At 43.8% G+C, this 27,467-nt stretch overlaps 1 protein-coding gene across 4 annotated transcripts in view; it reads left to right on the top strand.

The window, feature by feature from the left end:
* The window catches only part of LOC114021482 (E3 ubiquitin-protein ligase rnf213-alpha), a 168,566-nt gene that overhangs the window by 45,986 nt on the left and 95,113 nt on the right, over positions 1 to 27,467 (top strand). For all 4 annotated transcript variants that reach the window (XM_043549414.1, XM_043549413.1, XM_037899152.2 and 1 more), the window contains exons 16-28: positions 1,024 to 1,289; positions 4,300 to 4,520; positions 5,625 to 5,819; positions 7,757 to 7,955; positions 9,193 to 9,266; positions 12,923 to 13,118; positions 15,775 to 15,897; positions 15,979 to 16,077; positions 19,407 to 19,535; positions 20,819 to 21,023; positions 21,773 to 21,952; positions 22,569 to 22,700; positions 25,934 to 26,517. In XM_043549414.1, coding sequence (XP_043405349.1) covers positions 1,024 to 1,289; positions 4,300 to 4,520; positions 5,625 to 5,819; positions 7,757 to 7,955; positions 9,193 to 9,266; positions 12,923 to 13,118; positions 15,775 to 15,897; positions 15,979 to 16,077; positions 19,407 to 19,535; positions 20,819 to 21,023; positions 21,773 to 21,952; positions 22,569 to 22,700; positions 25,934 to 26,517 — 2,603 coding nt within the window. The remainder of the gene's footprint in view (positions 1 to 1,023; positions 1,290 to 4,299; positions 4,521 to 5,624; positions 5,820 to 7,756; positions 7,956 to 9,192; positions 9,267 to 12,922; positions 13,119 to 15,774; positions 15,898 to 15,978; positions 16,078 to 19,406; positions 19,536 to 20,818; positions 21,024 to 21,772; positions 21,953 to 22,568; positions 22,701 to 25,933; positions 26,518 to 27,467) is intronic.

The following is a 27,467-nucleotide window of genomic DNA, read 5'->3' as shown; positions in this document are numbered from 1 at the left end:
GAGATTCCAGGGGCATGTGGGATGTGCCCAATTCTTTGGGTAAGTGGTTTTTCTAAAATATATGCTCTAGGAATTATTTTGGGGCCATTCTCTGGCTTGTCTGACAGGAAGTCAGATCAGATGCTCACAGTGGTCCCTTTTGGCCTTGGTATCTATGAATCTGTGGGCCGGTCTACACTAGAAGAGCTACATGGGCGCAGCTGCACACTTTCACAAGCTGCAGCTTACTCCCTCCTTTGTGTTAGTGCCATAATGCGAGCGGGGACATGGGAAGGAGGTAGAACTCTGGCCTGGCCATCCCCTCCAGTCTCAGGCCCTGTTCTGGTATCCACATTGTCCAGTTCTGCTGTCTGCATGTCCAAAAGGACTTTGACCAATTGGCGAGGACTCAGAGAAGAGCTATGAGAACAGTCCGAGGTGTTGGAAGACCTGCCTTAGAGTGAGAGATTGAAGGAGCTTGATGTATTTTGTTTATCTAAGAGAAAGTTAAGAGGTGACATGATCCTGGTCTACAAGCGCCTACGTGGGAAAGAGATTTTTGAGAGGAGAGGGCAGTTTAAGCTCACAAAGGCAGAGCGAGAGCCAATGGCTGGGAGCAGAAGGGAGACTAACTCAGTGTGGGAATAAGAAGCCCGTGTTTACCAGGGGAAAGAATTAGCCTTTGGATCAGCTCCCCTACAACAAGATGGATTCTGCGTCACTGGGAGTCTGTCAGTGAGATGGGGCATCCCTGTCTCAAAGCTCTGCTCTAGCTCAGCCAGGAGTGACTGGGCTGGAGGCAGGAATCACTGGAGGAGATTCTCTGGCCTGGGTTAGGCAGGAGGCTGGGCTGGATGGGCACAAAGGGCCCTGCTGGCCTTGGAATCTATTAACTGAATGGCACAAACAGCACTATAAAATGGCAAATGAAAACATTAACTCTGTGACGATTGTGGACTGCTTGCTCCCACAGTCTGCTCCCTTGCAAGGTTGAAAGTTTACAGGCATTTATTTGAAGGTGTATACATGTTTATTTCCTACTAGGTGTGTGGACCCAATTTGATGACATCTGTCAGTTTCCAGAAAAGTCCTGGTTTGGCTTTTTATCAAGAGGAAAGTCCAAAGAGAAAGCTAGTGAGTCTATCCTGCAATTCCTGGAAAATGAGCTATACCGAGAACTTTCTCACCGAAAGGACTTTGGTGACGTGGAAAGGAAGCTTGACTGCTACCAGGAGTGCTTGAAAACCAGCATCATCGGTGATGCAGAGCGAAAAATAAATGATCACCAAACTGACTTTGATGAGTCAAAGGTAAGTGAGCAATGCCCATCTCTCATGGCAGCTCCACAACAGCTGGAAAGGCCCCCACTGAACCTTTCTGGAGATAGCTGTACCTGCGCATGGCGCATTGACAATCATCCGAGAATCATTAAAAGCTGAACGTTACTTTTGGTGTTCTTTCCCTCTCCAGCCTCAGGGCCTGCTCCAAAGCCCATTGGAGTTACAGCAGTCTTTCCATTGACTTCACGGGCTTTGGATGAGATCCTAACGGCCCAATCTAACTCCTGTTGAGATGGAAGGATTTCCATCAGCTTTCATGGGAGCTGGACTGGACTGCCACAAGAATCATCTGTACCAGCTTTGGACCTGATTTCCAGAGTTTGTTCTTGAACGAGCGGCCTCCATAAAAGCCAGGGTGGCTTTAAATTTGGCAAAATCTCATTCATTATGATGAGGGCTGCAGATGTGTCATGGCATTTTTTTATCAAAAATCACAGAGCGGTCATGGTCAATATCGTAAAATTCATAGGTTTAGTGCCTGCTCCATGAATTTGACTAGATAATGCCCTGACAAATGAGGGGGCATTGACCACCCATAGCAGCCCCCTCTGCTCCAACACCACAACCCTAATCTCCGCTTGGGGAGGAGGCAAGGCCCTGCCCTGCACTCAGCCCAGGCTCAGGCAGCTCTTGTGTGGCTGGTCCCCAGCTCCCCACTCTGGGTGTTGTGATCTAATGCATGTGGTTGCAGCACCATTTGCTCAGGTTTGGCCCTGCTGCCTCCCCATCACATGCTCCCTTCAGCGCTGAGCCAGGGACCCACCTTCAGGAAGTCATGGACAAATGGAGAAATCCTGGTATCTGTGACATTTTCTGCACTGTGACAAACCTGCTGCTCTAATCAAGCCCTACCGTAAGGGCCTGAGGACTAGAACCCAGGCCATGGAAAGATACAGCCAGGGCGCGCTGTGGAGAGTAGGTGCCACACGAAGTACCGCCCACAAGAGCCAGAATGACAGTACCCCTGCAGCCCTCTGTTTGGCCAAGTGCCCCTAGTAATCCCAGGTGTTGCCCTAGGAATTTGTTTGGGAAACCACCCAGATCTTGGCCTGCTGCAATGCCAGACTTTGCTTTGTCTCCTGGTCTCTGACTCCAGCCTGACTTTGACCCTGATTCCTGCCTCTCGATTCCAACCTGGTACTACCACTGATCTCCGGCCTCTGACCACAGCCTCGCTCTGACCCTGACTCTTGTTTATGGGACCTGGCTCCTGGCCTGGCGACTCCTGTCCCTGGTGGGCAGACCCCAGCCCAGCTGCGACCGCTAGGCAAGGCTGCCTGCGGCCCAGTCCCTTACATCCAATACCTAAACCAGTCATAGGGCAGAGACTGTCTGTTGTGTCACTTGATCTTTACACAATAACAATATGAAGAATCCAGACAGGTGCAGCTAGGTCCCAAATAGCCATGTTTACTAACTATACACAGACACACCAGTCTCAGCTACACACACCACTGCTCTGACTTATTTCTGGGGAGTTCTAAAACATAGAACAGAGTGAGCACTGTCACGTTGTCTGGAGTGGCTCACAACTGTGAGTGATGACCTCAGGGCAGATTGCCAGAAAACAGGGCAGACACCCCAGACTGGTGGTGTGTTCTATAATTAGATTTCACCAAGCCAGTGACAAATGTGTATCCTGGATCATTATACTAGTCTTACCAGAGAGTCCCCTTAGACACTCCAGTCTATCTTGCCACCCAGACAACCTGGACTTCGTGATAAATTGTCACTTAAACCAAAAATAACACCACATCAGGTTGCTCCCAGTCCCAAGAGACCAGTCACTTATCCCAGGTCAATTGGTACTCCAGATCTTACACCAAAGACCACGCTGGCAGCCAATCCTATAGTAAACTAAAAGTTTATTAGCTAAGAAAAGGAAATGAGAGTTATCGAGAGGTTAAAGCAGGTAAAATATATGCACGTGTGAATCACAGTTTGTAATTCCAAACTGGCAGTGATGTAATAAACTGCCAGTCTCCCAAAAGTCTTTCAGGGTATCCAGATAGTCTCTGGTGATCTCCGCTTTACAGCTGGTACACTTCCCTGTAAGAGTCCAAACAGTCCAGAGATGAAGGATCTTTCCTGGAATCTGTATTTATAGCTTCTTCTGACAGAAAACAAGCAGACAGTATGTCTACTCATGTGGGCTTTGAAATGTTTGGGTTTTGTTCTAATTCAGAACGAAGCCAAATTTCAAAATCCTCCACAAAGCAGAACTTCCATCCTCTCTACGGTTCTGACAAAGGCACTCATACCATGGTCAGAAGTGGCTATGTAGACACATAGGCTATGTCTACACCACAGGTGGTACAGCACACAGCTACTGCGCTGCAGCTGTACCGCCGTAGGGTACCCACTTCCTATAGCTACAGAAGGTGTTTTCCCATCTCTGTAGTTAATCCACCCCTGCAAGAGGTGGTAGCTTGGTCGACAGAAGAATTCTTCTGTTGACCTAGCAGTGTCTACACTGAGGCTTAGGTCGGCTTAACTGAATCTCTCAGGTGTGTACACTTTTCACACCCCTGAGTGACATAGCTAGGTCTATCGAAATTTTAGGTGCAGACCAGGCTGTAGTAACCAAGATGGGGGCTCCATTGTGCTGGCTGCTGCACAAACACACAGTGACCAAGTTTGGGGTCCTGTCACACAGGTGCTGAACAGTCACAAACTCAAGAACAGTCCCTGCCTTGAAGATCTTACAATGTAAATAGAAAAGTTTGAGATTAACTGACTTGACCAAGTCATACAGGAAGTCTGTAGCAAAGGGAGGAATTGAACATACGTCTGCTGAATACTATGCTAGTGCCTTTAGCCTCAAGGCCACCTTTCCACTCTGCAAGTAATGGCAAATACCTCCTCTATCATCCATCCCCATCCACTGGCCAGTGCAGCTGAGACAATGCTGGGAGAACTTTATTTCAGGCATGTCTGATGCTTCTGGTAAAATGTGCATCTTATTACCGTGTTTGTCTAGGTTTATGATTACATCCGCAAATTCATTGAAAATGTCCTCGGAAACCCCAAATTTCAGAATCCTGCTATTTCAGCGATGGATGTTCTCCTCTTTGCGTTATGCACAGTATTTCACCACAGTATCCATATAAGTGCAAAGGCCATGAGCAAGATTGAACAAATGGCCCAAAATGTTGGCTTGCAGGAAGGCAAATTCATGAACCTGAAAGAACCAAGAAAAAGGTAATATCTAACTCACTATATATTTACTTTTATTTGCTTGAACTCTGCCTGTGGTTTTAAAGGTAACACATTTACTTCCCTTTAAATGCTCTGAACTGACATATTTGCAAAGCACACAGCTTGGAAAGTAGAAGAGTTAATTATTTATGGGTTTTCATTATGTATAATAGGGGCTCAGCATGGGATCACCCTCTTCAAGGTTAACCCTAGAGTGACAATTATTATAGATTATTATTTGTACTGCAGTAGCACCTAGAAACCACAATCCGAACCAGCAAGACCAAATTTAGAGGCTGCTGTGTGGCAGGTAATGAGTCCTAGCTCTCCTCTAATGTTAGTCAGATGGAAACCTAGTCTATCCCTCCGATCTGACAGCCTTAAAGTCAATGGGAGCAGAAGGTTAGTGCTTCCAAGGAACAGGTCTCCAGTTGGCTGCTAGAGGTGCCATCCCCAGGTGGGTGAGAGCTCTGGCAGGGCTGCCCAATCTGTATTAAGCCAATTGACACAAGAGCCCAAACCTGTTTTCTGTGATGGTCTTAGGTGCAAGAGTCTTTAACCTGTGGTTTGTAGAATGCCCATTGAATCCAGGGAAGATGGACATACAGATGTGAGGGGAGGAACATCTGCCAGCTTTCCAGCTACTGCAACCTTATTATCAGAAAGCAGAATTTACAAAGCGGGACAAAAAGTCAACATCAGGCAGCATGTCCTCCTCTGGCTGTTTTGTGGCTAGCCCTTTAAAATGCCTGGAAACAAACTGTTTTGGGTTGAGTGCCATGTTTCATTTGACCCAAAATAGACTTTTTGGATTCGTTGAAATTTTTTGGAATTTTCGCATTCGGTTCTACCTGAACCAAATATCCCCCCCGCCCCAATATTTTGGAACAAAAACATCAATTATTCACGCCGCTCTCAAAATGACCATGGCCCTATTTATGCAGCTGCATGTAGTATCTTTGCCTTGTCATCCATCCAGCCATCCAGTTTGCAGCTGAAGCTCAAACTCATTAAGAGATGCACTGACATAATTGTGGATACAATTTGTCTGAATACAAGGAATTTTTTTGTTTGTTTGTTTAACATTTTGCATCCCCATCATTGCAGGGAATGTATTTTAGCTCTGAAGCATGTTTGCATCCAAAGCTCCAAAAACTCTAAGAGCACGTGTTGGGTCTGGCTGCTTCCTTTGCTGTATGAAATTCAAAGGGAATCATTTGAAAAGGCAGAGGACCCTTTAACTTCACAAGACATGCGGTTTCTGCCCTTCGCTCAGCTGAGGCATGATGAAGAGAAGCAAACGTGAGTCTACAAGGGAAATATTCTGTGAAAGAACGTTGTAGTTCTTTTGTCTCGCAACATGTAATATCATTATTTGTGGTATAATGATTTGGAAGCACTTTGCTTGCTCCCTCCAAATGGGTAGTACCCCTGAAGACTGTGTGGGCTAGTGGTTAGAGCAACTGGCCTGGGTCCTGGACATGCCATTGGTTTGCTAGGAGACTTTGGGCAAATCACTTCACCTCCTCTGTTCCTCCATCTGTAACATGGGGATAATGATGTGGCTTCAGAGTGCTTTGGTTCATAGATCCCAAGGCCATTGTGATCATTTAGTCTGACTCCGGTATAACAGAGGCCAGAGGACTTCCCTGAATTAATTCCTATTTGAACTAGAGCTGACCATTTAGAAAACCTTCTAATCTTGATTTAAAAATTCTCAGTGATGGAGAATCCACCATGGGGTGGGAGTGTCTATGTTATGAATTTGCTGATTTTAGATTTTAAAGCTGAAATCTAGTAAACTAAATTTGCCAATTTGATTAATGTTACAGGCCATATTGGAGCGGGATTTCATTAGGATAACACTTTTTATTGAGCCCAGGGAGTGTGAGCTTACTAATTTTGAGAAATTCAAGAGGGTTCAAAAAAAAGCCAGGAGAATTATTAGAGGATTGTTAAGGCCTTATAGTGAGAGATTCCAGGAGCTCAATCTATTTAGCTTAACAAAGAGAAGTTTATGAGGTGACTTGATGACCGTCTATAAGTATCTGCATGGGGAACAGCAATTTGAGAATAGAGGACTCTTCAGTCTAGCAAACAAAGGGTATGTCTACATTTGCCGGTAGATTGGTACTGCTGCAATCGATGCAGTGAGTGTCGATTTAGCGGATCTGGTGAAGACATGCTAAATCAATGGAAGAGCACTCTCTCATCAATTTGTATACTCCACCTCCTTGAGAAGCATAAACGAAGTCAACAGGAGACACTCTCCCATCGACACAGCGCAATGTAGCCCCCACGGTAAATGGATCTAACAACCTCGACTTCAGTTACGCTATTCACGTAACTGAAGTTGCGTAAGTTAAGATTGATTTACCGCGGTTGTGTAGACCAGCCCAAAGGAATAACAAGATCCAATGGCTGGATGTTGAAACTAGACAAATTTAGACTAGAAATAGCATAAGTTATGAATAGTGAGAGTAGTTAATTATTGGAAGAATTCACCAAGGGCTGTGGTGGATTCTCCACTAGTGGCAATTTACTGTATAAATCAAGACTGGATGTTTTTCTAAAAGGTCTGCTGTAATTCTAAAAGGAATCATTTCAAGGAAGTCCTGTGGTCTGTGATATACAGGAGGTCAGAACAGATAAACACAGTGGTCCTTCTGGCCTCAGAATTTATGAATCTATTAATCTATATTTTTAATTCTAGGTTCTTTTCAGGTCTACTTTTACCTTAGACAGTGTTTCTCAGAGCTGGACAAGTAGTTATTCTTAATCAATCCACAAGTTGATGAATTCACCAAGAACCACTCCAGTCTATAATCAGTAGTTTTATAGATGTTCAAACATCACACTGTAGACATACACAAAATACAACATGCTGTCTTGCAAGTGACTGACATAAACAGCAGCTATAGCACAGAACAGTACAAATCATCATCCATCCTAAAGAGGCCACAAACATCGCCAGCCCAATTTTTGTTTTCCTTTGCAAGTCATTGTAAAGCAACAGTATTGAGGAGAGAATTACTCCTGAGAAGTTTTTCCTGAGATTTCATCTAAATCTGCTATGCTGTAGTTTGAACCCATTGCCTCTTGTCCTGCTCCTTGGGCCAAAACTGTAATGATAGTTAGTGTAGTTAGTGTAGTTTAAAAAAATAAACCAGTCTGCCCACAGCAAATACCTCCCCAAATGCAGACTTTTATTAACATCGAGCTCTATCCCACCTGTACAGGAAAGTTCTGGCGATGATAAAAGCCCATCAGACCTTCATCGGGAGCTGCGCTCCTCTGGCAGAGAAAGTCATGGAGATGCTTGCCCTGAAGAATTTTTGTAGAGAGCCTGTTCCTCACATTTATGTGCCCCTGCAGCTTCTCTTGAGCAACGTCTACCAGCGGATCACCAGTCGCCTAGCAGAGGGTCACGGAATAAACGTAAGGCTGACGGACAACAAGCACGTTAATGGGGCCACCTCCCATTAATCTTTATTTCCTAAACCATTTTTTCTAGCTGGTCAGAAAATCTTTGTTTTTCCTATGGAAAATGTAAATAAAAACAAAATAAAGAAGGGGGCAAATATTGGGGGACAGGGGTCTAAGGGACACTAGAATTGAATCTGGGAATTTAGACAAAAACAGGAAAAAATAATTTAATCAAAATTCCTGTCAAAAATTTTGACTTTTCATCAAAAAAACAAAATCCCAGATACTGAAATTTTTTCAGATTTCACCAACTGAGCCCAAAATTTTTTGCAGTCATAAATGGCCAAAAACTGAAAAAATGGCCAAAATCGCAAATTTTAGAGGTGTGTGTGTAGTGTTTCTTGACAAAAAATTGGAATTGTCAATTTCACCTTTGGTGAAACTTTCATTTAGTCAAAACTGCAATTTTCCATTGGAACAAAATGCTGGAGGAAAACTTTTGAGCAGCCCTAGTAATTTCCTGTAAGGCCTTGGTGAGGTGCCTTGCTTGGGTTTCGTTGCTTGTTTCCCAACCCAAGCCTTCCCACCACAGCTTGTCTAACTGAATAGCATAGGGCTCAGTCCCCACCATTTAGGGTGACCAGATGTCCCATTTTTAAAGGGACAGTCCCATTTTTGGGGACTTTTTCTTATACAGGTGCTTATTACCCGCCACCCCCTGTCCAGTTTTTTCTCAGTTGCTATCTGGTAACCCTACCGCTATTGAACTTAATCAGCTTTAAGTCTAGAGGTGCTGTCACACCAGTGTAATGAAAATTTGTCCATTGATTTCAATGGGAGCTGGATCAGGACATATGCTAAATATTTTGGGCATGGAGTACGTGATCCTTAGGTGTGGCTTAGCCATGCGGGGTGGATAAAGTCTGGGAGGATAAAGGTGACTAGAGCTCACTGAAAATTTTCTGTCAAAACTGTTTTTCAAGAAAGTTTGAGTTTTCAACAAAACTTTGTTTTGTTTTTCCTTTTGGTGTAAAATTTTTGATTGTTCATAGGAGAAACAAATATCCAAAAGGTTTTGGCTTTCACCTGAAGACACTGGGCTTTCTTTCTTTCTTTCTTTCTTTCTTTCTTTCTTTCTTTCTTTCTTTCTTTCCAAAAAGTTGAAGTTCTCCATGGAAAAGAGATGTAATTTGTGATGAGCTTTAAAGTTGACCCATTTCCATGCTATGCGCTCTTTCTGTGGTTTCAGGAAAGTGCCAGTGTAGATGTCAATGTAGCTTTGGAGGACATTGCTAGAAGGACAGAGGCTTGGCTTGGTACCAGGTGAGTATTTTACATCCAAACTTCTTAACAAGGTAGCAAAGAAACAGAAAGCAGCCACCACCATCCTGGGGAGACGCAGGAGGAGGTGATGGTGCTGTTGCCTGATCTTTAGATTGTGTATTAATTATATAGATTACTTAAGAATCCCCAGTTATCACTTTGAGGGTTGACAGGTTCTTGTCCCAAGATCAGGCCCAGTATTATTTAAATTGTTATATAGTTGGGAACCCCAATGTGCACAGTTGCAACAACTCACACTATAGGAACTCTTTTATATTTACAAATATAGTTTATTAGTACATTTAGCACAGTCACAAACACCCAACTTAGTAAAATAGAGATACTACAGAATGTACATCTGCACTTCCAGATACTCACATCATCCCTTGTAGAACAACCTGAAGTGTTAGCCATCATCTTCCTCATCACCATCACCTTCCCCACCATTGCCAGTGGCCATCATTCTGGCACCTCCCAAAGACTACATCTCTTTCTCCTACCTCCCCTAGGCTGGGATGCCACTTTTATAATATGTTATGCTGACACCACTATGTTTGATGCATATTTAGTAGGAAATTTCCCCCCTTTTCCTTATTTGCTTTCCTCATCTTACTAATGTTGGAATGTCTTTTTCCTATAGGTTAGTACATCAGTGATCTTAACTTAGTATCATATATGTCAATTCGTTACCATGGCCCTTTTGTGGTTAGATATCACATTTGTTGTTTCTGTCCTACTTGGTTATTTTGGTTCTTTCCAAGTTCCAAGTTGTGGTGTATCTGTTAAGTTTAAAAGGGTATGAACTAGGAAAGCCCCTGTGCTAACCTGCTTTAATGCATCCTCTATGCTAAAAGTCACAGCCATACATGGACCTTATGCATTAGCTCATAACCACCTATCTAGGTGAAAGGTCCCAAATATATGTATACTCAGTGGTGAGCTGGAGCTGGTTCTCACCGGTTCTTGCGAACCGGTTGTTAAATTTTGAACTGGTTTTAGAACCGGTTGTTAACCTGCTTCCCTGCAGGGGGCACTGAGGCTTTGATGGGCTCCGGCCGGGAAGTGATGTAATTCCTCCTCCGGCCACCAGGACCGCTGCGCTGCAGGAGCCCTGTTGCTGCTGCTGCTCCCCTGGCCCTGGGGCTCCTGATCCCACACGCCCTGCCCTGAATTTTAAAAATTCCTCCCGGGAAAATGCGGACGTATGATAACCCTGTGGATACAAAAAATACATACTGGGGCACATCCCTTAAATCAGAACTTTTTATAGGGAACCGGTTGTTAAGATTTTGGCAGCTCATCACTGTGTATACTAACTTTGCTATCTGGGTGAAAGGTCCCGGACATATGTTTGCTAACTTTACCTTAGCTCAACCTATTAATAAAACAAATAATCAAACCTGTAAGAAAATAAGAAACTTATAAGAAAAGATATATAGGCAAGCAAACAGGCTAGCCTATAGGCTACATGCCCCCCTTTGTAAATGAACCCCATCACACAGGTACAAATGTAGATGGTCAAACATCTGTGGGAACAGTTTCAATGCCATTTTCCACCGCTTGGGGTGGAGGAAGGGTATCATGAAGATGATACTCTAGACCCTAGTGCATTTTTGGAATGGGTACCATATATATATATTTGCCATCATTAATGTTGGGTACCTGTTTAGGTTTTTTTTGCTTATACCAATTGAATTTACACTGAGTGCAACCTAAAATAATGAAAATAATCTCTATTGCAATTCCTTGGACAATAACCCAGTCTTTTACTTCAAAATCTGCCTTGGGGATTGTTGAAGACTCATCACCTTCATTCATTAATTGGGTAATAGCTTGTTTGGCTTTATACATATCGTTAATAATTTTTATGAGGTGGGTCTCCTTACAATTGGTTACCATGCAAAATTGGCTATTTCCAGCATAGGTCACCCTCTCCATCAGAGTCTTCCACTTGGTCAGCCTTACCACACAAAACAGTGTCTGTCTCAAACACATTACATCTACAGATGTACTGAGGCCCTTAACCTTTATTTTCAGCTCCCCAAATACTTGCGGTTTTCTGTTGGGCTGTTTATTTGTGCAATGTTTATCTGTTCAAAGTTCATAGGCCTTAAGCCTTATGCTAACTTGTTGAAGCAAATGTCTTCCAGGATACAGGCCTGTAGGTTGCCTGCATTACTGCTGAATATAATGCAAAGCAGAATATAATGTAAAGCAGTAAATATAATAAAGGCAAGCTAGCCCACTGGGCTGCAGTAGCAGTGAATATAACAAAGGCCAACTAGCCCACTGGGCTATGGGTGTTAATGAACCTTTGTCCCTATTACATAAGATGAGGACTTTATCCTTAACACAATAGATAACAGGAAAATGGGAATTGCCACCTGCTTAATTAGTATAGGTGTATATGTGCCTTTGGGGTTTGGCAAAAATTTAACCCTGTGATCCTGCACTCCAATTGACCAAAACAGTAATTTTAAGGTATATTGCAATAATAGAATACCAGCCACTTCACTATATGTTACATCCTCTGCATCCAAGCCTATTGCTAGCATAGGCGCTGACTTCCCCACTTTCCCATGGGTGCTCAACCCCACTCCACCCCCGGCCCCACCCCCACTCCACCCCTTCCATGAGGTCCTGCCCCTGCCCCTGCCCTGCCTCTTCCCACCCCTGCCCCACCCCCATTCCAACCCCTTCCCCAAATCCCTGCCCTGGCCCCACCTCTTCTTCGCCTCCTCCCCTGAGCACACCATCTTCCCACTCCTCTCCCTCCCTCCCGGAGTGTGCTAACGCTGCCAAACAGCTGTTTGACGGCGGCCAGGGCGGAAGCGCTGGGAGGTAGGCGGAGGAGCGGGGACGTGGCGCGCTAAGGGGAGGAGGGGGTGGGGCAGGGGTTGAGGAGTGCTTGGTTGCCTGTGGGTGCAGAGCATCCACTAATTTTTCCCCATGGGTGCTCCGACCCACGGAGTCGGCGCCTATGACGGCTTGGTTAGCCTGGCAGGCTACCGACGATGACAACGGATTTTATGGTACCTTCTTTCTGACCACACCGTGGTGTGTCCACCTCAAATATATTTTATCTGCCAATGTGCTGATACCCCTCTTCAGAGCAACAGGCCATCGGTGGAATTTTTCTGTTTGGGTGATAAACTACCAGAGGAGATACATTGCTGCGTTTATTAGAGACATTGTCTTCAAGGTGACCTACTGAATGGGTAACTGCCAAGTGACCGAACACATTCTCACCTGGATTGAACACAGGCAACGAGGCTGTGAACAGGACACACAAGATTTTGCCGTGATAATCTTAGTTAAATAAGAGTTTTAATTAGGGTGCAGTGTTACAGACCCCAGACCTGAATTGCTTTCGGTGGCACTTCAAGAATTAAACAAGTGGCTTTTCCTGTTTCCTGTTTTAAAAACAGTAATTTACAATACAATGTAGCTATTGCTAATCCTTGGTGAAATGTGGGACGTTTTCCAAACCTATAATTATAGGATGGTGTCGTATACTGCATACAGAGCTGATTTACGCCCATTGCTACACCTGGTATAGATGTACCCACTCCAGAGTTGTTGATTTGAAGATAAATCCTGCCATAAATTATTGAAGAGCTGAGTTTTCAATGCTATTTCCCTTGCTGTATCCACAGACGTCAGACAGGAAATGCAGAGGATGCTCTGCAGCCAAAGGATTTGGAGGATGTTCTGCAGTGCCTTAATTTAACATTCACTTTGGTCACAAAGTTGTTGAAACACCCAAAGAAAATACCATTCAACCCCGTGATGACGTCACTGCAGATTTTTGAATTGTTCTCTGGAACAGAAGATTTACTGCAAACCAAACGGGTAAAATGAACATTTTAAGTTATTGATGAGGAATTTTCTCTAAATGTTCCAAGGTTTCTTTCAGGATGCTCATACCCTTGTTAGCGGCCACGAACTTTGCTGTGCTAAAAATGTCCATTCGTAAAACCATGAATTGTCACCGAGGTGCCATATGTGATCTGGCAGAGAACCCGCATAAACCTTCTCAAATAAAACTGCTCAGAGCAGGCTAATTGGAAGCATGGCAAACATGCCAGAAACCTCCGGAGTCTTGTCTACACCAGGGCTCCCACTGGTGAACCAGTGGTAGCAATGGTGGAATCTTGTTATACAATTTCCTAGTGTGCGCTCAGTGGGCCAGGTCCTCCTCTGGTTGCCACAGCTCCATTGATTCCAATGGACCTTTGGAAGATTCATACCAGCCATGGTATCATTGACTGCAGTGGAGCTGTTGCCAATTTACACCAGCTACTGATCAACCAGCTCTGCCAGCCTATTCCAACTAATCCCGCCACATTGTGGTAAGTGCAGCTGTACTGCGTGGTGGAGAGATTCATTGGAGCAGCTTGGAAGGGCGGTGACTGCGATCTGAGGCACAGTGCATGTGTAACTTGAGGGATCCAGGATGAGGGCTGAGGTCGTTAGCCTGTGTCAGTAGCGATGGGCGTGGTCAGTAATCTGGTCGCACACATCCTGTGGTCTCTGAGGCACAGTGAGGGGCAAGCGAAAGCAATGTCTCAGGAGGAATTCTCCGTGCACGGGTGAAGGGGAGGGAACTGTTTGCCTGTCAGGGGTGGTTTGTTGGAGCAGGCTCAGTGTTGGGGTGTAGGCCAGGGGTAGGTAGCTCCTGTTTGCTATGCCTGACTGAAAACTGAATTTTGCTCTAGAAAAGAGAACATGTTAGACCAGAGGCGCTGAGTTTCTGAGTTCGCGGGGGGGGGGGGGGTGCTCGACTCCTGCTCCACCCCAGGCCCAACCCCCACTCCTCCCCTCTCCCAAAGCACCACCCCTGCCCTGCCCCTTTCCACCCTGCCCCACATCTTCCTGCCCCCGCTCTGGCCCCTCCCCCCAGTGCCTCTTGCATGCCGCTGAACAGCGTATCGTGGTAGGCGGGAGGCGTTGCAGGGGAGGGGAAGGAGTCGATCGGCGAGGCCGCCAGCAGATGGGAGGTGCTGGGGGGCAGGAGGAGCTGGCTGCCAGTGGGCACTGAGTACCCACAATTTTTTTTTCCATGGGTACTCGAGCCCCGGAGCACCCACCGAGTCGGTGCCTATGCGTTAGACTGTGTCCTACAGTGCTCACACTTTCTGTTGCATCTGCCAGGGCAGAGCGCTGATGTGTGTGTTGTTGGGGGTGTTGGGGCATACATTGCTCAAAGATTTAAGGTTGTTTGGTGGTGGAGGCCTGGACGTTAACACTGTATTTCCTAGTTTGCAGAGGTTTAAGTTTGTGTTACATTAATTCTGAACTTCCTGGCTTTCAGAGATTTAAGTGTAGATGCTCTGGAAGGGCGCAAGAAAGTGCTGCTCAGTAGATAGTGGAGAAGCTTCACAATGTGACCTCATCTCTTGGATGTTTTGATCAGCAGTAAAATAGCTAACAATGTGATCCTTTCAATTACAATTAGGCTTCAATTACAATGGGGAGGGATAGCTCTGTGGTTTGAGCATTGGCCTGCTAAACCCAGGGTTGTGAGTTCAGTGCCTGAGGGGGCCATTTAGGGGTCTGGGGCAAAACTTGGGGCTTGGTCCTGCTTTAAGCAGGGGGTTGGACAGGATGACCTCCTGAGGTCCCTTCCAACCCTGATATTCTATGATTCAGAGTTAACACCCCACTGAAATATTCTCCCTGTCACTAGCAGCTTTTAAATCAAGATTGGATTTTTTTTTTAAAGATATACTCTAGTTCAAACAGGAATTATTTTGGGAAAGTTCTCTGGCCTGTGTTTACAGGAGGTCAGACCTGGTCGTGACGATGGTCCCTTCTGACTTTTAAATCTATCAAACTATGAATCACGCTTTGTTCACAATTCGGAGGGTTCATTAGCACCCTTAAGGCCTTAGAAGAATGACTTTATTTTTAATTAAGTTTAGATTCTGAAGCGCAAGATGGCAACCCTAAAAAAAGGGTTTGCTCACTGAATCACTTCAACTTGGCCCAATTTGCCTCTTGACCTAAGTCTACGCTTAGCAGTTTAAAGCACTGCCATGGCAGTGCTTAAAGGGACAGTGTGGTCGTACGCGAGCACTGGGAAGACAGCTCTCCCAGCACTCTAGGGAAACCACTTTGCGCTCCCAGCACTCGGATCCTGTCTACACTGGTGCTTTACAGCACTGACACTTGTTGCGCTTGGGGGGGGGGGTGAGTTTTCACACCCTTGAGCAAGAAAGTTTCAGCGCAGTAGCTTCCCAGTGTAGACAGGCCCTTGGTTTCAGTTATTTTCTCTTGTAGCTCCCAGAACTACTTAAATCTGTCGTTTCTCCAGCCATCTGATAATGAGTTTTGCACAACTGAATTTTCCAATGACCTGATATTTAGGCTTCTGAATAGTACCAAGTCTTGAAATGCAGTCTTGAAATTGGTGAATTTCTTTTCAAGTGTTTGATTTAATGTCTATAAAGCAGATGGAAAGCTGAGTTTACCACTTCCGTAACTTGCTTCTTTTTTTATTTTCAAGGATTTCCAGGACCTTAAGCGGACCCAGGGGCTCAAGGAATTTATGAATGTAGCAGAATCATGGATCAAGGAGTTATTCCCCAAATTGTCTGAACAGGAAAAAGTCTTTTTTGATTATATTGACGTGAGTCCAAAAAATCCCAGTGAAACTGATTTTTTCATTCCTATTAAAAATAGTCAACTGATAGGTTTATTCTGTTCTTAGAAATGGCAGCAGCTCATTTCCACTGGGCTGTTCTGTGAAGAGTGGACCCGTGACTGGCAAAAACTTATTAAATCTTTGTTTGCGGAGTGGATAAAAAAGGTGAGTTGACGAACTGAAAATCAGAAAGATGGTCTTTCCCTCAGAGAACTGAAACGGAGGTACAGACAGATGGGGAAGACAGCAGTGGGATGATTATTATTGGAAGAATAAGCAACAGTAGCAGCATACCATGGGGGACCATCACAGCATCCGTTGTTTTTAAGGAGAGATTTAGAGGGAGGTGGAGTATGAGGGACAGAGTAGGGACCAGCTGTGAAGGTCCTTGAAAGTAGAGTTGGGGAACATTTTTGGACAAAATTTTTTTGCTGAAAAAAGCAAATTCGGTGACATCAAAACAATATTGCAAATTTGTGTTGATTTCCCTCAGTTGCTTTGGTTGGTTGAAAACAAAACAAAACCAAACAGAAAAAAACAACATTTTTGTTTTGATATTTATCAACTGAAATGTTTCAAGTTTTTGATTTGAACTATGACTTTTCATTTAGAAATTTCCTTTGATTTTATTTTTTTAAAAATAGTTTAAACATGCTTGAAATCAAAATGAAATGTTTGACCCAAAACAAATATTGTTCCTGATTTTTTTTGGAATTGTCAGCAAACCAAAATAACCCCACAACCATGATTCACACAGCTCTAGGCATCATAGCATCAGTTGTGTTTAAGGAAATATTTAGAAAAAGAGAGATGAGAGGCAGGGTGAGTACCAGCAGTGCAGGTCCATGAAAGTGAAGACAAGTACTTTGTGCTTGATATGATGGAGCAGAGAAAATGCCACAGTGTTGGGTGTGATGTGAGCAAAGTGATGAGCCAGGACAATGATCTTTGTGGCAGGGTTTTGAACAGATTCAGTGAAGAAGATGGGATTTGTCCAGGCCAGAGAGGAGGAGGTTACAGCTGTATAAGCACGAGATGATGAGGGGCTAGATGAGAAGGTTAAGGGGTGACTTGATCACAGTCTCTAAGCACCTACATGGGGAACAAATATTAAATAATGGGCTCTTCAGTCTAACAGAGAAAGGTCTAATATAATCCAATGGCTGGAAGTTGAAGCTAGACAAATTCAGACTGGAAATGTGTAAAATGTTATCAGTGCGGGGAATAAACCATTGGAACAATTTACCAAGTGTTTTGGTGGATTCTCCATCACTGGCAATTTTAAAATCAAGTTTGGATGTTTTTTCTAAGATATCTGCTCTAGTTCAAATAGGAATTAAATCAGGGAAGTTCTTTCAGTGATGGGGGGTCCCTGTTGTATTTCACTGAAGGCAATGCGTGTGCACCATGCACCCAGAGTTTTTCAGTGTAGTGGTGACTGTCGGTCCATGCATGTGTCCTTACATTGCCTGGTGGTTTTGCCCAAGGTGATAAAGGATGGGGCGGACTGACTGCGTCTTCAGTTCCTTCTTACTGCCGCGTGGTCTCAGTCACAGCTTCTGCTGGCCTCTCATCCTTGGTGATGCATTTTCCAAATAAAATGGTTTTTACTCTTTAGTTAGTCAGGAATTTTAATGGTTTATGTAGTAGTTTCGTGTTTCTGAGAGTTTCATAGAGTTAACAACTGGGGACACCATTTTCGCAGTTTCCAACCAAAAACACCCCTGCCCCCTCCAGCACCCATGTCTGGGTACTGCATGTAGGCAGGATCTTCCATGGTGTTCAGTAGTAATTTTCTTGTTTCTGAAAGTTCTGTAAGTCTCTGAACTTCCTACCCTAGTTTGTTCTCCCTCAACGATTCCATTGTCTTCCTCACACCCCCGCCTACCTAGGTACTGCTTGTTAATTACTTGAAGAAGAAGGGGAGGTTATTTACCTGTAACTGGAGGTTCTTTGAGATGTGTGGTCCCTGTCTGTATTCCAAACCACCCTCCTTCCCCTTTGCTGCAGATCTGATAGGTCTGCAGTGAAGAAGGAACCGAAGACACAGTCAGTCCACCCCGCCCTTTATTGCCTCAGGCAAAACCACAGTGTAAGGCAATGTAAGGGCACATGCACAGGCTGACGGATACTAGTACTTTGAAAAGCTCCAGCTCTGGGCACCCCTCAGTGCAATACAGATAGGGACCACACATCTTGAAGAATCTCCAGTTACAAGTAAGTAACCTCCCCTTCTCTGGCCTGTATTATACAGGCCGTCAGACTAGATGATCACAATGGTCCTTCTGGCCTTGGAATCTATGACCTGATTCCTCATGGATTTGCAACCTGTGCATCATTTACATCTGTGCATCAGGGGCATGATCAGGTGTCATTTCACCCCCACTTGACATTGGAGCGAATGATGTCCCACAGCACTGGGAAAGGAGAGAATCAGGCCCATAATATTGAAGGGACTGTTACTCCAGTCCTACACACTGAAATAAATATAGGCAGCTCCTCAGCTGGTATACGTTGGTGTGACTCCAGTGTGTGGTGTGATTTACACCAGCTGAGGATCTGATGACAGGGGATGGATCACTTGATAATTGCCCTGATCTGTTTGTTACCTTTGAAGCACCTGGCATTGGCCACTCCCCCAGGAGTACAATGGTTCATCTAGCCCGGTATCCTAGGTAAGCTGAACCATTGTACTCCTGGGGGAATTCTGCGCCACTGCGCAATGCAGAATTTTGCAGAAATTAATGTTTTTTGCACAGAGTTTCCTTTCCCCCACAGAAATGGGTTGCAGTGCTGCTGACTGCCACTAGGGGCCTCTGGACCTGGCAGAGCCCAGCTCGCACATAGAAGACACTGCTGGGGGGGAAGGGGAAGGAGCTAGAGGGTTCCTGCTGCTGTTCCCAGCATGCCCTGAGAGAAGGAGAGGGTGGTGCGCAGCAAACTCCACGCAAGCCTGGGACCCAGCATCAGGCTGTTTCTACCTCCCTGTGTCCTGAGGGGCAGGGGGTGGGTGGCTGGTCTCTCGGGGGGGGGGGGGGAGGCTGTGGGTATCTGGACAAGGGGGCCCCCCACAGCTGGGCTCTGCCTGAGAGGAGTTGTGGGTGTCTGGCCTCCTGGCTGGACTCTGGCCAGGGGAGGGGGCAGAGAAACAGGAACTTGGGTTGTCATAGGGGTTTCTTTAACTCTCTACTTCTGGGGGAAATCTTTTGTGTGTCTGTATTGTTACAGACATACTTGCTGACAGGTATTTTGAAATAAATTACCAAAATAATTGAATCTGGTGTGATTATGTAGTGTTATTTTGACAAATAAAATTTGCAGAATTTTAAAATATTGTGCGCAGAATTTTTAATTTTTTGGCACAGAATTCCCCCAGGAGTACCATTGGTCAGTGTGGCCGTTGTTATGTTCCTATCTGTCTCTTCATGTGCTTTAAGAAAGGTTTTTCTGAGGGTATAAAGGATGGTTGCATAACAAATGTTTCCTTGTTCTAGGTGAACCATAAACATCTGTTTGATCACTACTTGATTTTCATTAACATTAACAAGTTCCGAGATACAGAACTGGAAAACTGCTTTTCACAACACATCATTCAGAGTATCAAAGGGCTGACAAAAAGCAAGGTATAGCAGAATCTCTCTCTTCCCTCCTGTGTAGCACCTGCCTGACCTTCACTGAAGAGAGGGACCAGAAGCCAGGAAATCCTGAGCTCTCTTCCCCACTCTGCCATGTTGGATGGTTTTGTGCATGTTTATTATATTATTGGTCACACTTTATATGAGGGGAACACTTACAAATAGATTATAAAGTGTTACTAAATGATTAATAGGTGTTATAAGGGGCAATTTTCTGGAGGGGCAAATAGATTTTCTGCCCCCAAAATGCATTTTTTGGAGCTCCAAAGCTATTCACAAATTTGGGTTGAATTCAACAAATAGTTCTGGGGGGAAAAACTGAAAAAAATCATAAAAATTGAACATTTTCGCTTTTTCAAAACATTGCGACTTTTCATTTTGAAATGGCATTTTATTCTCAAAGTTGGTCAATTAAAAAAAAATACACATGGACCCCCCAAAAAGTGCAAAACATCCCAAAATAGCCAAATCAAAATGAAAAACTCAAAAACAATATCTATTAATAGATTCATAGATATTAAGGTCAGAAGGGACCATTATGATCATCTAGTCCGACCTCCTGCACAACGCAGGCCACAGAATTTCACCTACCACTCCTGCAAAAAACCTCTCACCTATGTCTGTGCTATTGAAGTCCTCAAATCGTGGTTTAAAGACTTCAAGGAGCAGAGAATCCTCCAGCAAGTGAACCGTGCCCCATGCTACAGAGGAAGGCGAAAAACCTCCAGGGCCTCTTCCAATCTGCCCTGGAGGAAAATTCCTTCCTGACACCAAATATGGCGATCAGCTAAACCCTGACTATTCAAGTTGACTAAAATGTTTCGGTTGACTTACATCAAATCAAAACCCTTTAAACAGTGGCAACGCTGCGGGGGGGGCACCTCTGGAAAAGTGTGTGTGTGGGGGGCCCACCGTGGGCCACCCCAACGTGCAGGCCATCATGTGACCCACTTCTCCCCTCCCACGAGTTGCCCCTGCCTTTAAATAATTAATTTTTGAGTCAACCAGAAACTGTTTGATTCAAAATGGCATTTTCTGAGTTTTAAGTTCAACAAGAAACTTTAATAAACAAAGGGGTTTTAGTTCAGCCCCTAAACCCAAAAATCCATTATTCCCTCAGCTGTAGTTATGTTACAGACGTGAGTAGTGCTTTATACACTGTACAAAAACATCAGCAGAATTTGAGAGATGGTTTTAAGCTGTGTGTGTGTGTGTGTGTGTGTGTGTAAAATATCTCTACCCGTATAGTTAGAAAATATTCTTTCTTATAGAAGTCAATGTTGAAAGAAATTCTTCACAAATTTTCAAAGACGAACAAGCCAATTCTTGCACAAATCGTATCTATTATCATTGAAAATACGTGGACTGAAGAATTGAATCAGATAGCGAATGCTAACCGGTTTGAAGAGAACACAGCCAAAGTTCTCAAATGGCTACTTAACTCCTACATGGGCTTGGATATTATCTCAGCTGTCCGTGAGTTTCTATATGGACATTTTGTTCCAGTGATCTCAGAATGGGTTCAACTTATTGGGATCATAGTTAAGTGAAAAGGAGTTGGCTGGGTGCCAAATCCCACTAGTCATCTATCTCCAGCTGTAGATGCCTTAAATGCATTTGAAAATCTGGCCCTTAGAGATTTAAGACTAAAAATGGGTAACATTTTTTAGACACAACCTTTTTTTGGCAAAAAATATAGATTCAGCATCAACGTTTTATGAATTTGTGTCCATTTCACCAAACTGTTTTGATGGGGGGGGGGAATTTGAAATGTTTTGTTTTGACATTTTGGAAAAAAAGTTTCAATTTTTGAGTTTGAAACAACTGTTTATGTTGAAATTACCTTCAATTTTATAAAAATAAAATTAAAAAAACCCCATTAAAACACACAAACCCATAACAAAATGGTTTTGCCAGGAAATAAAATAATTTCAACTTTTTGATTCACCAAAAGTTTCAAAAAATTTCAATTTCGGGTCTACTCAAAATGATTTTCCCCCTGATTTTTTTGGAATTACCGGTGAACTGATAAATCTATTATTTGCCCAGCTCTACTTAGGAGTATGCCAGGGCTTATCATAATGCAGCTGAGTTGTCCCAATGAAGTCAAGGAAGTGAGAAACAGTTAACATTTTCTGGGGTTTATTGTTAAAATAAAGAAGAAAACTCCAGTGCATTTTCTGAAATCGTTCCCAGTATCTCACTATATTTTTTGTATTTTGCAGAAAAATTGAAGCCCAAGGTTCAAAATCAAATCAACAGAGACGCACAACTGCTGCTTTCAAAGGTGTCTGAGTTGTTCTCCTTTGTGGGTGATAGTGTATTTTCTGGAGACATCCCATTCGAGATGCTACCTACCATTCTACAACACACACAGGAATTTGCCGAGATGCTGACTCTCATCGGTGAGTTTGCAGCTTCATACTTTTATCCCTAAGAAGCGCCTTAAACATATTAATTTTTTTTCTAATACAGTCAGAAAAGAAAAATGAATATAAAATGCAAACTGTATGTTATTGCAACTTCTATAGAACATCATAAAACCAGTTGTTGTTAATAAATAAAATATTCAAAGGTGGAGTCTTAAAATATAGGTGGGGGGGGGTAATTGAAAACCACTGTGTTAAATGTGATGGATTGACATTTTTTAAGTTAAAACACTCCTTTATGAACACCTGGTAGCAGCTAGATGTTTGCAGCACCCTTACCATTTATTTTAAAAATGCAGTTACACTCTAGACATTTACAATATTCAGTTTTGGCTATTTATGCTAATTATATCAGGAACTCCAATACTTCATGCTGCTTGCAAAATGGTTGTATGATCTGTAAGAAGTTGAGGGACAAAAGTTCTCTTCCAAGCTCTTCCCACAACATAAGTTCCACCCAATAGTTCTCAGTGCTATTATCTGAGGCTCTTTGCAGACTCAGGCAGATATTTGTTGTTGCATCAGTTAAATTCAGAGCACCTTCCCCATATCATAGAGATTGTCTCAAAAATCTTGTGTATCTCTTTTCCAGAGCCATCTTATTCTCAATATATAAAGGAAGTGCTGGATGTCAGAAGAAATGAGTTTGAGCAGCTGAAAAAGCAGAAAGAGCAAAGACGAGCATTTCTGTATCTGTGCAGCTGCATCATGGGCATCATAAATGGTACCATCCTCTTCTGTTCTCCTACAGTACATAATAATGGAATTTCTTACACACTTACTGGATGGGGGGTGTGATGGGTTGGATCACAGAAAACCCCTTGGGAACTGCCAACTGATGTGTTGAGATTACTTCTGCCCCTGCTTTTTTGCCCTGGCAGCTTGGGACTTCAGTGCACTGCCTGGTTTGAGCCAGACATGGTAGCCTGCTGCAAACCCAGACCCAAGTCAGAACCATGTCCCCGAACAGCTGCAGGCTTAACTGAAGCAGGCTTAAAAAGTGTTCCTGTCTCTGACACTCAGATGCCCAACTCCTAATAGGGTCCAAACCCCAAATAAATCCATTTTACCCTGTATAAAGCTTATACAGGGTAAACTCATAAATTGTTCGCCCTCTATAACACTGATAGAGAGATATGCACAGCTGTTTGCCTCCCCCACGAGGTATTAATGCATACTCTGGGTTAAATAATAAGTAAAAAGTGATTTTATTAAATACAGAAAGTAGGATTTTAAGTGGTTCCAAGTAGTAACAGACAGAACAAAGTGAATTACCAAGCAATATAAAATAGAACATACAAGTCTATGCCTAATACCGTAAGAAAACTGAATACAGATAAAACCTCACCCTCAGAGGTGTTCCAGTAAGCTTCCTTTTACAGGCTAGACTCCTTCTAGTCTGGGTCCAGCAATCACTCCAACCCCCTGTGGTTACTGTCCTTTGTTCCAGTTTCTTTCAGGTATCCTTTGGGGGTGGAGAGGCTATCTCTTGAGCCAGCTGAAGACAAAATGGAGGGGTCTCCCAGGGGTTTAAATAGACTTTTTCTTGTGGGTGGACACCCCTCCCTGCCCCTGTGTAGAATCCCAGCTCCAAGATGGAGTTTTGGAGTCACATGGGCAAGTCACATGTCCATGCATGACTCAGGACTTACAGGTAGCAGCCATGGCTCACATGCTACCTTGAACATCTTCAAGTAGACTTCTTATGTGGATTGGAGCCTTCCAAGATCCATTGTCCATTAAGTGTTTCTTCATTGGGCACGTAACTTGCACGTTCATTTCTCAAGAAGCTGACCAAATGCTTTGCTAAGGCTACTTAAAATCAAGCAAGTACACAGCCAATATTCATAACGTTGAGTACAAAAATGGCACATGGATACAAATAAGATGAATATATTCAGTAGATCATAACCTTTACAGAGATATGTAACATGGCATATGTAGCATAAAACATATTCCAGTTATGTCATATTTACATTCATAAGCATATTCCCATAAAGCATTATCGGGTGCAATGTCAGAGGGAGGACTATATCCTGGAAAGCAGCAACACTAGAAAGGGGGTTCTGACGGAAATCAACTGAATGGGAACTCCCAGTGCAGTTCAGTGCCTAAGAGGGCAAATACAGTCCTGAGTTGTATGAGCAGGGGAATATAGAATAGAAGAAGGGAGATGATATTACCTCTGTATACGGCACTGGTGAGGCCATTACTGGATACTCTGTGTCCAGTTCTGGTGTCCATACTTCCAAAAGGATGTTGCAAAACTGAAAGGTTTCAGGAAAGAGCTACAAGAATGATTCGAGGTCTGGAAAACCTGCCTCCCAGTGAGAGAGTAAGGGAGCTCAACCTACTGGGCTTATCCAAAAGAAGGTTAAGAGGTGACATGATCCTGGTCTATAAGGACCAACACAAGGAAGGAATAGCTGGGAGCAGAGAGGTCTTTAACCTCCAGACAAAGACAAAGCCAGACCTGCTGGCTGGGAACTGAAGGGAGACAAATTTGGGCTGGGAATAAGGGGCTTGTGTTTACCAGCAGGGGGAATTCACTACTGGAATAGCTGCCCTAGGGACAGGATGGAGTCTCCATCACTGGGAATCTGTCAGTGGAGATGAGGTGTCTCTTTCTCAATGCTCCACTATAGCTCAGCCAGGAGTTACTGGGCCGGATGCAGGAGTCACTGGGGAAGAGTCTCTGGCCTGGGTTATGCCGGAAGCTGGATTGGAAGATCGGAATAATCCTTTCTGGCCTCTGTGAATCTGCTTTACGGCTAGATTGAGAATTTTCCTCTGTGGAACGGTTACACTTGGGGCAGTTCCTCCTTTCAGAATGATTGACACAGGCTCTCTGCAGACTCAGGCAGATGTCACAGCAGTGGTTACACGCGGGTTACATTTAGATGGTCTTCTTTGTGACCCTGGGAATTTCCTAATACTTGAATACTTTGCAACTGTAACCTTCTTTCGGTGTAGCTCTCTGTATTTAATTATATTCATAATGTTTACTGTCCCACCCCCTATGACTCTGCTACACACACAGTTAGCTGCTATCCCAGATTACCATGTCAATATTTTATTAAAAGACAATGAGAATTATGAATGCTCATATAAAAATCTAGTTGTCATGGCCATTTAAAGGGCAAATTTAAAGGATCTAGGGGTGTCAGTGGACAAGAAGCTGTATGTGAGTCAACAGTGTGCCTTTGTTGCCAAGAAGGCTAATGGCATTTTGGGCTGTATAAGTAGGAGCATTGCCAGCAGATCAAGGGACTTGATCATTCCCCTCTATTCGGCATTGGTGAAGCCTCATCTGGCGTACTGTGTCCAGTTTTGGAAACAGTCCAGCGGAAGGCAACAAAAATGATTAGGGGGCTGGAGCACATGACTTATGAGGAGAGGCTGAGGGAACTGGGGTTATTTAGTCTGTAGAAGAGAAGAATGAGGGGGGATTTGATAACAGCCTTCAACTACCTGAAAGGGGGTTCCAAAGAGGATGGATCTAGACTGTTCTCAGTAGTAGCAGATGACAGAACAAGGAGTAATGGTCTCAAGTTGTAGTGGGGGAGGTTTAGGTTGGATATCAGGAAACAGTATTTCACTAGGAGGGTGGTGAAGCACTGGAATGGGTTACCTAGGGAGGTGGTGGAATCTCCATCCTTAGAGGTTTTTAAGGTCAGGCTTGACAAAGCCCTGACTGGGATGATTTAGTTGGGGATTGGTCCTGATTTGAGCAGGGGGTGGGACTAGATGACCTCCTGAGGTCCCTTCCAACCCTAATCTTCTATGGTTCTATGAAATGTTTTTCTACAAGATCTGCTCTAGTTCACACAGGATTATTTTGGGGAAGTCTTTGGCCTGTGTTACACAGATGGTCAGACTAGATAATCACAGTGATTCTTTCTGGCCTTGGAATCTATTAATTACATGTTAATAAATCTCTATTCCCACACTGTTTAGTTGACATAGGTGCCATGAAACGAAGTGTTGCAATTAAACTGAGCATTAAGGATCAGATGCTGGTGAAGAAATACTCCATACATGGAAAGGAGAAAAGTGAAGGTCTGCAGTCGCACCCACTCGCTAAACACAACAACATGGTTAGAAAAGTTTATACCCTCCGGGAAAGCGAGTTCTTCCGGAAACTGTGTAAGCTGAAAGCGGAACTTGCCAAGGATGAATTCCCAGACAAAGCCCTTCTTTCTCTGGATGAAGTGCAGAAAAACGTTTACATCCCGGCCATGGAAGATTTTCATCGCACCTATCTGGTCCTTAAAGATTTTTCCATCAGCCTTGGTGACATTGAGAGACAGTTTGGAAAGCTGCTAATAGATGAACAGGTGCTCAGAAAGGAATTTAAAATCATGGAGGAGAGCGAGGGAGAACCTGGCAGCAAGTCTGAGTGGGCTGAGGCTGCGGTGGTTAAGATTAATAACTACTTGAAACTCTCCATGGTGGTGAAGACAGCCAAAATGATAGATGAGCTTCGAAGGATACTGGGACTCAGTGGAGATTTCCGGCTCCTTGATGACCTGACCAAATATGTACGTAGGACTCTCATAAATATCATTAGGGCAATTAGTTAGACAAATGCAGTCTCGTTTTACGCATCTACTCATTGTGATCTCATTTACTCAGGTGAAAGCCTGGAGTGACTCCATGGAAAACACTGGAGTTCCAGTGATGTAAAAATGGCATAAGCAAGATGAACTTTTTAAAATTTTTTATATTATGCAGCTACTAGAAGAAATAACCTGAGATCAGGGCCCTGTTAGGCCGGACGCTGCACAGACTCAGTGACAGAGATCAGGGCACCATTGCGCTAGGTGCTGCACAGACTTTCAGTCTTAGATTCACAAAGCTACTGAACTTTTAGGTGCCTAGAGAACAACACTGCAATCCACATAGCCTGGGTTAGGGCCCAGGCTCCTTGTACAATGAGTGGAGAGAGATAGGTGCCTACGAATGGGGAGCAACCTAAGCTAGCCAGTGGGAGATGCCTACAACAAGGGGTATGTGCAGGCTCTGCCCCTCTTTCAGACATAGGTGCCTAAGTCAGGGCTGCATGGAGGCACCTATCTCTTTCAGGGATTCACAGCTGAGAACCCTCTTTGGGGTTCGGTGCCTAAGGCATTTTTGCAATAAATTTAGTCACATTAATAACAAATTTCAGAGTAGCAGCCGTGTTAGTCCGTATCCGCAAAAAGAAAAGGAGGACTTGTGGCACCTTAGAGACTAAAAGGGTGTGGGTTAGAACCAATTCAGTGGACAGTTCTTTTCTTGGATAAGAGTTGGCCAAGTCAAAAGTGACTTTGGTTAACTCAACTTTAACCACTTTTATTCCAAAATGAGAGTGTCCAACAAACAGATTTCCACCAAAATAACTAAATGAGTTCTAAGAACCTGATTTAGTTAAACCAATGCATGTTTGTGTGTAGATCAGTCCTAAAAATCCACAATAGTAAATGGCTGAGCAGATTTTTATAGACTCCCA

This window comes from Chelonia mydas, chromosome 6 (genome assembly GCF_015237465.2).
Source record: "Chelonia mydas isolate rCheMyd1 chromosome 6, rCheMyd1.pri.v2, whole genome shotgun sequence".
In the NCBI taxonomy this organism is placed as follows: Eukaryota; Metazoa; Chordata; order Testudines; family Cheloniidae; genus Chelonia; species Chelonia mydas.
This window is presented reverse-complemented; position numbering and strand designations above follow the sequence as displayed.